The sequence below is a fragment of the Phlebotomus argentipes genome, unplaced genomic scaffold (genome assembly GCF_947086385.1).
Source record: "Phlebotomus argentipes unplaced genomic scaffold, Phlebotomus argentipes genome assembly contig_15, whole genome shotgun sequence".
Lineage (NCBI taxonomy): Eukaryota > Metazoa > Arthropoda > Insecta > Diptera > Psychodidae > Phlebotomus > Phlebotomus argentipes.
The window spans coordinates 3,216,140-3,229,960 of NW_026776181.1; the positions used below are offsets into that span (position 1 = coordinate 3,216,140).

Here is a 13,821-nt window from a genome sequence, read left to right on the forward strand (position 1 = left end):
ACATTTGAGGAAGAAGCATGGTGGCGACGGTTGAGTTCAAACCGGCGAATTCGCCGCGGTAGTCACACTGTAAATAAACGGTAGCATGGCAGAGGGCTCTGTCGTCGGGTAGTACACTGCGCTTTTCCGTGATGGGCCAGCTTGGGCAAATCGATATGGTGGCTCGGAGTGTTTTTCAGTGTAAATTCTGTAGGAAAAAAGTCAAATAATTTCTTTTAGTGTCTCTTGCGTACTTTCGCGTAGTATTTTTTCAGTGTTTCATCGAGTAGGCAACTCAAAAGTAAACAAACCCCGGCAAGAATCCGGCAAATTGGCCGGGATTGAAAGTGATAAGTTGTTTCGTGGCTTTTTTTGAGTCTCATCAATCATTGAGTGAAATCCCCGTTCTGACCGCCGTGCGGAATGGCGGGGAGGTCCAGGAGGAAGACCCAACATGAAACGCTAGTGGATCAGGATGAATCCAGTCAGATTTGCGAGGAATACGTGGAAGACGCTCAGTCGGACGCTGAGCAAGGACTCAAGTGTTGTCACTTCTGTGGTGAGTTTCGTGATCACTTCTCTGGCTTAAAAACACTTCTCAAGTGGCTTGTGGAACGCTGAATTTCGTGAATTTCCAGGGAAGGACTTCCCCACATCCAGGAAGGCACTTTTGCATGAGCGTTTCTGCAAGAATGGCTCCATCGAGAGGTTCATTTGTGTGGTAAGCTTCAGTGAGACTTCCGGACGAATCTGGAAGACTGATGTGGAATCCCTTTATCTTCTGCAGATCTGTGAACTCAATTTCAAATCCAAGAGCAGCTTGGAGCGTCATGTGACGCGTCACGAAGCGCCTGGAGGCTTCCTCTGTCCCATGTGCGACGAGACGTTCACCACGGACGCCGATCGCGCCCAGCATCGCAATACTGAGCACAAAGTCTATCGCTGCCAGATCTGCGAGGCCAAGTACGGCACAGAGGCTGAATATGTGGCGCACATCGTGAACCAGCACGGCGGGAAGGATCGGGAACCCGTGGTGTGTTCAGACTGCGGCCAGCAGTTCCGCAGCACAACCCAACTGAAGATCCACAATGACTCCAAGTGCGGCACGGTGAAGATGTTCGGCTGCAACGAGTGCAACAGTCGCTTCATGACGGCCAACACGCTAAAGGCGCACAAGCTGATCCACCTGGGCGAGAAGAAGCACCTGTGCAACTACTGTGGCAACAGTTTCCTCAGCAAGGGGCAGCTAAAGGTGCACGAGCGGAGTCACACGGGCGAGAAGCCTTTCAAGTGCAATGAGTGCGGCAAGGCGTTCGCCTACAGAGAGAGTCTGGTCACTCACTCGTCCCTGCACACCGGAATTCGTCCTTATGTGTGCGAATTGTGCGGCAGTCGCTTCTCCTGCATTGGGAATCTCATCAAGCATCGCCGCTCGCGGCCAGACACTTGTGGACTGCCCCAATTCAGGAGAAACAGCAAAGTCACGCCGCACAAGAAGGCAAAGAATCGCGCACATCTGACCACGAAGCTGGAGAAACTCGTGGAGCGAAATGAGATCTCAATCGTACATCAGCTGCAGATTGTGGACCAAAGCGAGGAGATTGATGTGAAGGAGGAGAGGAATGAAGTGGAGATATTCAATGCTGCTGGAGTTCCGCAGAGAGCCACCGAGGAGTCTCTGGCTACCAAGATAGAGAACATTTCCGATGTGAAGCCTCAAGTTCAGGAAGTTCTCATTCACAATGCCAGAGAAGCTGAAGATCTGGAAGATGATGTGCCTCTATCTCATCTCAGATCACAAGTGGTTACGACGAAGGATCAGAAATTCATTCTCACTGAGGTGGAAATTGTCCCAACAGTCACGAAAGAGTTGCCCAAAAGGCGCCCAAGACAGGCGAAGAGCGTGCGGAAGATGCGCATCAAGAAGTCAGAGTCGGCAGATTCCGATGACTCCAATGACATTGACTTCCTGGACGTTGGGGACTTGCCAAATGCCTCAGAGGGCTCCGAAGCGGATGAAGATTATCAGCCTGACGAGGCGGAGATTAAGGAGGAGGAGCTGGAAGAGCCAACCGACCAAATACCGCACTCACAGCCCAAGAAGAGAGCCGACAGAGTGTCGGTTACGCATGAGTACAAGTGCGATCACTGTCCCAAGATGTTCTGCTACAAGACCATCTTCAATCTGCACCTGAAGAGGGAGCACAACATGGACATCAAGGATGAGGATCTGCCCAATCAACAGCGGTACAGCAAAATTCTCTTTCCCAGGGATCGCGTGCACGAGTGTCGCTTCTGCAAGCGGAAATATGCCAATAAACCAGCTCTTCTCAAGCATGAGCAAGTTCATGGTGAGTTTCCCTGATTAATACTCTCTACACTTTTCTATTAATTGTCCTCCTACTTTAAGGCCCAGAAGGAAATTTACACATCAAGTGCCGCGTCTGTAAGGAATACTTTGAGACTCATGAGAAGGAGAAAGAACATCGCGTGGCCAAACACAAAGATCAGATCACTTGTAAGGAGTGCAATAAGATGTACCGCGATGAGAATCATCTGCAAGTTCACATCAGAAACTGCCATACGAAGACGGGGGTGAAGAAGCCGCAACATCTCTGTGGCAAGTGTGGGAAGAGTTTCACCTCGAAGACGGCAATGATGGATCACGAGCGATCGGATTGCGGAAAGTCCCCGATTTATCAGTGCGACGTGTGCAAGAAGTTCTACCACAGCGCCGGATCGCTAAAGACACACAAGAATGTGCACACCAACGAACTGCCGAATCTCTGCAAGTACTGCGGAAAGGGTTTCCGGACGCAGGGGCAGCTGAAGGTGCACGAGAGGATTCACACGGGAGAAAAGCCCTTTCAGTGCACGTACTGTCCCAAGGCGTTCAGTCATCGGGAGAGTCTATTGACTCACGTATCTCTGCACACGGGATTCAAGAGATTCATGTGTTCCGGCTGCGGGCAGCGCTTCACTTGCATCTCCAATCTGCAGGCTCACCGGAAAGCCCACGCGGACACGTGTGGACTCGTGCCGAATTGTACAAAGGCAGTGGGACCGATGGAAATCCACGTGCAGTCTATGAAAAATGAGGATAATGAACAGGAATAGACGACGACGAGATCAATTCACTTTCATTAAAATTGTAATTTATAATAAGTTTGAAGATATTTACACAATCATCATGATATCTTTTAAGAAAAATAAGATAAGCGAGGACAAAGTTATGAAGAAAAAGGGTATTCAAGCTTTATCCTAGAATTTATTGGCGAATAAACAATTTTTCACCTGTATTTAATAGTGTTTTTTTCTAAGTGATAGATCCATTCTTTCATTGCGTCTCAGTGATATTCAAGAGCTTTTTTTACAAAGATTTTCAAGGTTTAATCAGTTTGCTTCGCTTGCTTCTTATTTTGAGATAAGGAAAATTATGGCGCTTTGCTCACACATTTTCACCGCGCATGCGATACAATAGCCTTACACAGTCATGAAATTGATATCATTTGTCCCCCGGTACGCAGCATATGCTGCATGTGGTCGAGGGCTTCTGAAGTGTCAGAAGGTAAACACAAAAAGATACAAATTTCTGGCCAAATACCTCTTGCAGGCCGCTTCTTGGCGTCTCAGCTGGTGTCGTGAGTTATGTAGGTGCTCTGCGTTGTGAGAAACTCAGTGGAAATGGTGAGGGAGTCAAAGAATGAGGATGACCAGGAGATTCCCAGCGATGAGGAGGAATTTAACGAGGATTGGGTTGAATACCAGGAAGACACCGAACTGGATGATAAGAATGAACCCTTCAGAGTGAATTGCTTCTATTGCAGTACGTATTCTTCAAATACCATCACAGCTTTGTGGCTAACTTGTCTCTCTGGATTGCAGATGAGCGGTTTCTCTCCGTGGAAAAGCGATTCCTGCACGAGAGAGTCTGCGAAATTGGCCCCATCGAGAGATTCCCATGCCAGGTGAAGCCTCTGGGCGGTGAGAGGGATGTTTTTGGATGTGGAACTCATGCAAGATCTCTTCTGGCAGGTGTGCAGAATTAACTTCAGATTCGAGCAAGGCTTGCGGCGTCATGAGCGAAGACATCAAGGATCTGGAGGCTTCCTGTGTCGCATCTGCGATGCCAAATTCACCTCAGTCGCTGACAGAATGCATCACAAGGACGCGGAGCATCGTGTGTTTCGTTGCCAGATCTGCGAAGGCAAGTTCAGGAAGCAGTCGGACTACGTGGGACACATTGTGAAGGTCCACAGCGACTGCAAGTGCTGGATTCTGCAGAAGGGCGTCAAGGATGAGGAGCTGGGTAGAGGCAGTGTGCAGTTGGCGTGCGACAAGTGCGGAAGCAATATGGGCAGTCTCTCTGAGAAGTTAGAGCAGCTGATGGAGGGAAATGAAGTGTCGATAACGCATCCAATGCAAGTCGTGGAAACGCTGGAAAACGTGAGAGAAGGAAGCGAGGAGAGGGATGAGGTTGTGGTGATCAATGGAGAGGAGTCTGAAGAGTCCCTGAAGAAGACACTGAGAAGTCTGAGGAAGAAGAGAAAACGCTCTTCTCCGGAAAAGGTTTTAATTCAGAGTGTGGAAGACTTTCCTGATTTGGATGATGACATGCCACTGTCTCAGCTGAAGTCCCAGGTGGAGTGTGCAAAGCGGGAGCGTGGGAGGAAGACAAGGAGTCGGCGAAGTACAACAGATCCCATAAAGACAGAAGGCGAAGGGGAGGAAGACTCTGATGATGTTGATTTCTTTGATGTGAGCGACTCTCTGTTTGGCGGATCAAATCCGGACACGAGAGATGATCAGGAGCATCTCGCAGACACTAAAGATGGTCACGAGGCTGCCTCGCCGCCCAGCGATGCCTCAGCATGCCGACTTCCGGAGTATCGATGCAAGCTCTGTCCTCAAATTTACTGCTTCGAAAAGAGATATTTGGTTCACCTGAAGACTGAGCATGGCATCGAGAGGCCGAGCAAGCGCGACGAGGGGAATCAGAAGCAGACGCTGAAGAATGCCTACGTCTTGGGCTATCGGAAGCACGCCTGTCGGCACTGCAAGAGACGTTACGCCAGCAAAGAAGCCCTCGTGAAGCATGAGAAGTGCCACGGTCCAGATGGCAAGCTGAAGGTGAAGTGCAGCCTGTGCAACGAACTCTTCGAGGATGAGTCTCAGGTGAAGGAGCACAAGAAGGAGTTCCACAAAGACGAGGTCACGTGCACGTACTGCAAGAAGGTGTACGCCGGTGAGCGCAATTTGCAGATTCACATTGAATTGAGGCACACAAAGACGAAGACACTGAAGAAGATGTCCTATCTCTGTGGCAAGTGTGGCAAGAATTTCACCTCCAAGACTGCCCTGCTGGATCATGAGCGATCGGATTGCGGCAAGTCCCCGATTTATCAGTGCGACGTGTGCAAGAAATTCTACCACAGCGCCGGATCGCTCAAGGGTCACAAATCTCTCCACACGAAGGTGAAACCTTTTCTGTGCAAATTCTGCGGGAAATCCTACAGGAATCCCGGGCAATTGAGAGTTCACGAGCGAACACATACGGGCGAGAAGCCTCACAAGTGCACCTACTGCCCGAAGGCTTTCAGCCACCGAGAGACTTTGCTCACACACATCACAATGCACACGGGCTTCAAGAGGTTCATGTGCTCGGGCTGCGGCAAGAGGTTCGCCTGCATTTCCAACTTGCAGGTGCACAGGAAGGCGCACGCGGACACGTGCGGACTTGTGCCGAATTGCACGAAGGCAGTGGGACCGATGGACATCCACATGATCCCTCAGGAGGAGGACCAGCTATAATCACGCGCGTTCTTTCCTAGCTGTATCTCTCTCAGTGCATATTCCAATTAAAGTAGATGAGAATAGATGTTTTAGATATCGTAAAAAGATGCTGTTTTGAGTAAACTTGCCACATTCAGGCCGGAGAATCTTACAAATCGCAATTGGAAGAAGAAAAAGAAAAGGAAATCATGGCGGCGTTCGTTATTTTTTGCGCAGCATACGCTGTATGAAAGTTTATAAATTTGCATGAAGCTTGTGCTGCGGCAGAAACTCTCCGCTGGGCTGAAGTGACAGAACATAAACAAGAAAGCCATTTGTTGTATTTTTCTTGATTTTTGGATAAATACCATCCTTGGACCACTTCTAATGAACCAACAATCTTACTAGAGTTTTATCGGAAAGACTCCATGTGAAGATATTGTGCAGAACATAATGAATTGAGGGGAAAATGGCTCGAGAGTCTGTAGACGACAATTGTCAGGAGTTTCTCAGTGATGAAGAGGAATTTAGCCAAGATTGGGTTGAGTACCAGGAAGATATCCAGTTGGAGGACAAAAATGAGTCCTTCAGGCAGCATTGCTACTATTGTGGTGAGTTCTTCGCATTCCTTTACTCTGTAAGACACTAATTTATCGTATGATTCTTCCTTGACTTTTCAGGAAAGGAATTCTCCACTGCCAGGAAGCGTCTGTGGCACGAGAGATTCTGCAATCAGGGCTCCATTGAGCGGTTCTCTTGCAGACAGTGTGGCCTGAATTTTAGGTATGGACAGTGTCTGGTTCGCCATGAGAAGCGACACGAGGAGCCTGGAGGATTCCCCTGTCCGTCCTGCAGTGCTAAATTCACCTCATCGACGGACAGGAAGCAGCACAGAAATGCCGAACATCGAGTCTATCGCTGTCAGATCTGCGATGCCAAGTTCAGAATCCAGGAAGACTACGTGGGACATATTATGAGCATCCACAGTGACTGCAAGTGTGGCGCCAAGAACAACAGTCAGGAGACGAGGTCAGGAAATGAAGTGATGAGAAAGAAGAAAGTCAAACTGTCCTGTGAGAAGTGCGGAGTGGAATTCATCAGTAAGCATGATCTTGAGAATCATGTTCAGTCGCTGGCCTGTGAGAAGCCCTACAAATGCAATGAGTGTGGAAAGTCCTTCTCGTTCCAAGTCAGTCTCATCACGCACACGGCTCAGCACTCGAGAGGAAGTCGCCCGAATTCGTGCGAGAAATGCGGTGAAACGTTCCAGAGCTATGAGCAATTGATCAAGCATCGCAGGGCGAATCCGTACACTTGTGGCTTGCCGGTGGAGAGCAAGAAAAAAACCCCAAGACGTTTTTCTGCGAGACAGAATGTGCAGAACGTTGATATTGGTGAGGAGGACAAATCCCAATTGCAAGTCTTCAATGGGAATCTGGAGAATGTGAAGAAGGAAGCGACACCAGAAAAAGTCCTCATACAGAATAGTGATGCTCTTGATCTCGATGATGATATGCCTTTGTCGCATCTTTTGGGAAAAGATAAGAGGAAATTCAGTCCGGCTGAAGGGAAGAAGGAAGAGGAACCTTCCAGAAGGAGACTTCGTAAGAAGCGACAGGAGAAGAATGATACTTTCTCAGAGGATTCCGATGATGATAATTTCCACGACATGAGTGGACATGCACAGTCGCCATCAACTTCCTTCGGTTCAGATTCCGATTCTGACTTTCAGGAGAGTGAGAAGAAGGGTTCAGATGATGGGAAGGAATTAGTCAGACAGAGATTTGAGTGCAAAATGTGTTCCAAGGTGTATCTTTATCAGCAGAAATACGTTATCCACTTGAGATGTGAGCATGGACTGGTCAGTGATGATGAGGATTGGCCTGTGAACATCAATAGGAAGCAGAAATACAAGCCCAGACTTCGGAAGTACGAATGCCACTTCTGCAAGAGGGTCTATGCGAATTCCTCTTCCCTGGGCAGACACGTCAGATGCCATGGTGAGTTTTTATCCCGCACTTTCCAACCTGGAGAGCAACTAAAAAGTTTGCATCTATCCTCAGGTCCTGATGGTAAACTCCTGACAAAGTGCAGAGTGTGCAAGGAGTTCTTTGAGAATGAGGACAAGCTGAAGGAGCACAGAGAAGAGGCGCACAAGGAGAAGATCAAGTGCAACTTCTGCAGCAAATCCTACTCTGGAGAGCACAATCTCAAGACTCACATTCACTTGCGCCACACAGACAAGGCGTTGAAGAAGACCACCTATCTCTGTGGCAAGTGCGCCAAAAGTTTCACCTCCAAGACTGCCCTCACGGACCATGAGAAGTCCGATTGTGGCAAATCGCCCATCTATCAGTGCGATATCTGCAACAAATTCTATCACAGCGCAGGATCGCTCAAAGGTCACAAGACGTTGCACACGAAGGTGAGACCGTTCCTCTGCAAATACTGCGGCAAACCGTACAGAACGCCTGGCCAGATGCGAGAGCACGAGCGAGTGCACACGGGCGAGAAACCCCACAAGTGCACCTACTGCCCGAAGGCTTTCAGCCACCGAGGAAGTCTGCTCACCCATTTGTCCCTGCACACGGGCTTCAAGAGGTACATGTGCTCTGGCTGCGGGCAGCGATTCACGTGCATCTCCAATCTGCAGGCGCACAGGAAGAGTCACGCGGACACGTGTGGACTCGTGCCGAACTGCACAAAGGCCATGGGCAGGATGGAATCGTACATGCTGCCGCCAGAGAAGCTGCAGGATCAAGTAGGTCAGACGTAGTGGCGCGTATCTAACAGTTCCATTCAGAATTCCACATAATAAATGTATTATGCGTAGTACAGAGGCAGATTCAGACAATTTTCGGGCCAACTTCGCGCATTCTTCTGCTCAAAATCTCCGTGTCAGGATCAGAAAGTCCTTCAGCGGCTGCCTCATCGAGCACATCCCGAATGCAAGCCGTCACGCGGCCGATATCGACATTTTCTTTGGCAGAAATCGGTATAATTCGCTCGAATTCCATCAGCTTCTGTGGCCTGATCTCTTCTGGGCAGTTCTCCAGTCCGTGATCCAATTGATGGAGGATGGATTTTATGTTCTCATATTCCTCATGCGCTCCCTCAATGTCAAGCTTGTTAATCAAGAGGATCGCGGGCTTCTCCAGCAATGTGGCGTCGTAGAGTTCGAGTTCGCGATTCAGAGCGTATACATTTTCCAGGCAGTTTCTTCGCTTGTGTTGAGGACTCAGTTGGAAACCAAAGATGTCCGCAATGAGGATCAGCATTCGCGTCCTTTCCACATGCTTCAGGAATTTGTGCCCCATTCCGATGTTTGCGTGAGCTCCCTCGATCAACCCTGGAAGATCTGCCACGGAGATTTGCCTGAAATCTGTGTACTGAACGATTCCAAGCTGTGGCTGAATCGTGGTGACTGAAAGATAAAGAAATAACCGTGAGCAGGAGGAACAAATCGCTTCAAATAGGCATTTTTTTACATGGATACGAAGCAATTCGTGGTCTTGCCTTGGAGACTGCCTTCAAGAACGTACTCTTCCCAGCATTTGGGAATCCCACCAGTCCTGCATCGGCGATCAGCTTTAGATCAAGCATCAAAGTGCGGGATTGTCCAGGTTGACCGATGAAAGAGTTTCCTTGACATCCACCCGGACCTCCACTGGCCGCTTTGAATGTTCTGCCCTCCTCATTCAACTCATAAATCGGACGTCCTGTCTCATCGATAACTGTGATGCCCACGGGTACTTTGACTTCCCGATCTTCACCGCGTCTGCCCAGAAGTCGCACCTTCGAGCTGTCTTCACCGTGAGTCGCCTTCACGCGCTTTGTGGAGTGTTCCTTCGCGATCATCTTGAGAGTGGCATCCTCCTTGGCGACGAAGTAGACACAACCTCCCTGACCTCCGACGCCGCCGTTCTTGGGTAATCCATTGCCTCCATGCCCTCCACTTACAGTCAATCTGAGCGTGTCCAGAAAGTGCGGACGGAAGTGTTTTCTTAAAGACTACAGGGAAAAAGCTCATTAAGACCTCCCGGCGTGTTTTCCTCGTAATTCTACTTGCCTTTACTCCCGATTGGAGGAGTTTTCTCGTGAGGAAAACCATTGGAAAACACACGTTATAACCTTTAAAAGCAAAACAACAACATTGCGGCGAATTTTTGACAGGCGGTAGTTTTCGCCACCACACGTGTTTTGGGAGTCGGCTTGTGGTGAAAACATCCAGAGAAATACTCCAAAATCATGGATCCAGGCGTTTGTTACATCAAACCAGAGTAAGAGATTGCAAGTTGAGGCATTTGCCTAGTGACTAATGCATTGGTTTTGCAGGTATCTCATTGAAGTGCTGAAAACGACTGATATAAACTTGGGTGAGTATCCAGAAAAGCATGACTTGCAGCAGAAAGCCGATAGGAAGAGAGATAAGAAACGAGGGCAGAATAAGAACCGCCCGGCGCCTTACAAGGTGAAGCGGGAATCCCAGTTGTGCTCGAGTTTGGTCAACGGAGATCCATCGTCTGCCTGCAGTTATCCAAAATGTATTTATCTGCACGATGTGAAAAAGTATCTGGAGGAGAAGCCGAAAGACATTGGCCAGAGCTGCTATATTTACTCCCAGACTGGCCATTGCCAATATGGCCTGACATGTAGATATGCAGCGTGTCATCTGGATGAGGATAAGAGGAATTTAGGTGCGAAGGAAGGTGTGAGGAAGCCATTCTCTCACGTGGACATCGAAATGCTGACGCTTTTGCGGAAGAAGCAGTACAATCTGGAGAAGAGTCGGAAGATTGTGGCGGAATATGAGAAGAGAAGGAATCAGGGATATACGCCAGACACAGATTTGATCCCTGAGAGGCCAGCCGAGAAGAGGCAAATAGACTTCCGCGACAAACTCTTCCTCAGTCCCTTGACGACTGTGGGAAATCTGCCCTTCAGACGGATCTGCAAGGAGTACGGAGCCGATGTGACTTGTGGTGAGATGGCCTGTGTGGTGCCTCTGCTCCAGGGAGCGAAGCAGGAGTGGGCCTTGACCAAGAGGCATCCCTCAGAGGATCTATTTGGCGTGCAGATTTGTGGCAACAAGGCTAGTCTGGTGGCTGGAGCCACGCAGGTTCTGATTGAGAAGGCTAATGTGGACTTTGTCGATCTCAATCTGGGCTGTCCAATTGATTTGATCTACAAACAAGGAGCGGGCAGTGCTCTGATTCGTCGCCAGAACGTCCTGGAAGGGATTGTGCGCAGCTGCGCGACTGTTCTGGGCGACAAACCCTTCACAGTAAAGACCAGGACCGGCGTCTATGCGGACAAGAGCGTGGCTCATGAGTTGGTGCCCAAATTTGAAGAGTGGGGAGCCAGTTTGGTCACAGTAAGTAATCTGAGAAACGCTCTCGATGGATTTCTAACGGGTTGTCTTGAATTCAAGGTTCATGGAAGATCCAGGGAGCAGAGATACACGAAGACCGCCGACTGGAAGTACATTGAGGAGTGTGCGAAGCAGGCTAAAGAGATTCCTGTTATAGGGAATGGCGATATTCTCAATTTCGAGGACTATCAGGAAGCGAGAAGGATTGCTCCTCACATTTCTGGTGCGATGATTGGCAGAGGAGCTCTTATCAAGCCGTGGCTCTTCAAGGAAATCAAGGATGGGCGTCACTGGGATCCATCCGCCTCGGAACGCTTCGACATGATGAAGAAGTTCGTCAACTATGGACTCGAACATTGGGGAAGTGACACGAAGGGTGTGGAAACGACCAGGAGATTCCTTCTGGAGTGGCAGTCTTTCCTGTACAGGTACGTTCCCTACGGACTACTTGAGCATCCGCCGCAGAAGATCAACGCTCGACCAAACACTTATCGTGGTCGGGATGATCTGGAGACTCTGATGGCGTCCAACAACTGCGCCGACTGGATTCTGCTGAGTGAGAGACTCCTGGGCCCAGTGCCGGATGGCTTTGTCTTCCTGCCCAAGCACAAAGCCAACTCTTATTGAGAACTGCGGAGATTTATTTGTGAAGAAGCCAATAAAGGCCATTGTGGTAACTACTGGACGTAACTCAGGGCTTCTTCCACGTCCAGCTTGGAGCCCAGGAAGATGGGTGAGCGTTCGTGGATTTTGGTAGGCACAACGTCCAGGATGTCGATCTTTCCAGTGCTCGCGCGGCCGCCAGCCTGCTCAATGATGTACGCCATGGGATTGCACTCGTACATGAGCCTCAGCTTGCCGCTCTTGGCGGACGCTGTGGCAGGATAGATGAAGATCCCGCCGTACTTGATCGTCCTGTGCACATCGGCCACCATGCTGCCCACATAGCGAGCGCCGTAGGGCTTCCCCTTGGCCGGGTCCTTCTTGTCGCGCACGTAGTTGAACACCGAGGCGTCCCACTCGTGGGCATAGCCCTCGTTGATGGAGTAGATCTTTCCGCGCTCGGGGATCGTCATGTTGGGATCCGTGAGTATGAACTCCCCGATGGCGGGATCGTACATGAAACCATTCACGCCAGTGCCCAGACTCAGGACCATCATCGTAGCGGAACCGTACAGCGCATACCCGGCGGCCACCATCTGTCTCCCCGGCTGCAAAGCGTCCTGAAGGCTGGGCACGCCCTCAGACTGCTTGCGGTAGATCCCGAAGATTGAGCCGATGGACACCAGGCAGTCAATGTTGGAGGAACCGTCCAGCGGATCGAAGCACACGATGTACTTTCCCTGCTTGTCCACTTCGATCTGCAAGATTTTGTGGCGGTTTTAGGAAAAGAGAGACGTCAGAGTGAACGGACAAGTTGTGAGTATCAGGATAGACTTCGTTATCATTCTTCATTGTTCCGATTTTTCCTTGAAATCGTGCGTAAGCAAATTATTCTGCGGTTACAATTTCTGTGCACACGATAAGGTATTTTTCGCGAAAACTGAGGGCTCATTAGAATTGATAAGAATGTGGTTGAATTGCACAATTAAACACTGATCTATTACACTCTGTTCTGCGAAAATGGTCCGATAAAATTCTACTAAGCGATCACAGAAATGAGATAAAAAAAACCTTTCGAAAATTGCCAAAACGAGCGCGCCTGTCCTGATTCTCCCACACATTTGGTCACTTTCTGTGCATATACCAGGAAGAATGCTGGGTAACTCACCTCGACGACGGTCTCATTCTCCTCCGAGACGAGCAGGCATGTCGTGAAGGAGGAGGACAGCATGTTGATGAAGAGTTCATTGGACAGGACATCGAGTTTCTTCACTTCCTCGCCCTGAACGTTGGTTTCTCCTGAGATTCCATGCCTGGAAACGCCCAGAAGAGCACTCTTGATGGTAAGATCTGAGCTACTTACTCGACAAACTCACAATTTGGCGATGCCAGCCTTCCTCACGGCCGAACTCACTGCCTTCACGGCCGTCTGGATGGAGTTGAGGAGCTGAGACAAGTCTCCGGTGGCGTTGGCGAATTTCTTCTGCTCCTGCAGAACAAATCGCGTCAACGTCATGCAATTTGAGTCGAAGGGCTGCGATTTTGACGTCACTGAGGAAGAGGGAAAGTTCAGAAAAAAGTCCCAGTGGAATTTCTCAGCAGGAATTTCTTACTTGTTTGCTTGTTAACTTGTTGCTCCGCGGCACGTAAAGTCGTTCCCGATAAACTGACGGCGGCTGAGTGACGATGACTTCTGAGGCAAAGAGGAAATGTGTGGCTTTTACACAGTTTTCCACACCACTACAGAGCGCGAAAGAGTGTCGAAAAAACGAAACTCGCACACTCGTCCAGCTGAACGCGTGGCAACAGAATGCCCGCAGACCGGTATCTAATCCCAAAACGAGCCACTTGTGTGGGTATTTGGGTAACCTTGACGAGGCGAGCCCACAAATTCAAGTAGTCTCGACTCTTTCTGAGATTTCTCATGCGTGGAAGTAAAAGCGAAGTGATAACCGGCCGATCCTCGCTGCCACTGAAGGTCAATTTGGCAGTGATAAGGTTGAAGGGGAAATTGGGCTGGGAAAACAAGCTGTTTTGGCTCAAATTGAAATTATTGCAATTGAGTAATGAATTGTGGGTATTGTAATGAATCTAAT

General features: G+C 49.4%; 4 protein-coding genes across 4 annotated transcripts; 2 read left to right on the forward strand and 2 right to left on the reverse strand.

The window, feature by feature from the left end:
* Positions 1 to 138: 138 nt before the first annotated feature.
* Positions 139 to 8,540, forward strand: LOC132261415 (uncharacterized). Its single transcript, XM_059760220.1, has 12 exons — positions 139 to 538; positions 618 to 700; positions 767 to 2,330; positions 2,390 to 3,093; positions 3,634 to 3,805; positions 3,865 to 3,947; positions 4,015 to 5,783; positions 5,910 to 5,968; positions 6,025 to 6,059; positions 6,215 to 6,362; positions 6,432 to 7,751; positions 7,815 to 8,540. Exons 1-12 carry the CDS (start codon positions 403 to 405, stop codon positions 8,525 to 8,527), a joined length of 6,786 nt encoding a protein of 2,261 aa, XP_059616203.1. The 5' UTR covers positions 139 to 402; the 3' UTR covers positions 8,528 to 8,540.
* Positions 8,541 to 8,549: 9 nt separating this feature from the next.
* LOC132263176 (GTP-binding protein 10 homolog) lies at positions 8,550 to 9,964 on the reverse strand. The gene is made up of 3 exons (XM_059762806.1): positions 9,821 to 9,964; positions 9,240 to 9,762; positions 8,550 to 9,175 (listed from the first exon to the last, which is right to left on the reverse strand). Exons 1-3 carry the CDS (start codon positions 9,860 to 9,862, stop codon positions 8,598 to 8,600), a joined length of 1,143 nt encoding a protein of 380 aa, XP_059618789.1. The 5' UTR covers positions 9,863 to 9,964; the 3' UTR covers positions 8,550 to 8,597.
* On the forward strand, positions 9,910 to 11,749 carry LOC132263175 (tRNA-dihydrouridine(47) synthase [NAD(P)(+)]-like). The gene is made up of 3 exons (XM_059762805.1): positions 9,910 to 10,031; positions 10,087 to 11,125; positions 11,183 to 11,749. The coding sequence occupies exons 1-3, from the start codon at positions 10,000 to 10,002 to the stop codon at positions 11,747 to 11,749; spliced, it is 1,638 nt and encodes a 545-aa protein (XP_059618788.1). The 5' UTR covers positions 9,910 to 9,999.
* LOC132263179 (fructose-1,6-bisphosphatase 1) lies at positions 11,743 to 13,517 on the reverse strand. The gene is made up of 4 exons (XM_059762808.1): positions 13,339 to 13,517; positions 13,102 to 13,276; positions 12,894 to 13,038; positions 11,743 to 12,483 (listed from the first exon to the last, which is right to left on the reverse strand). Coding segments are annotated over exons 1-4 (1,005 nt in total). The 5' UTR covers positions 13,340 to 13,517; the 3' UTR covers positions 11,743 to 11,799.
* Between the last annotated feature and the right edge of the window lie 304 nt (positions 13,518 to 13,821).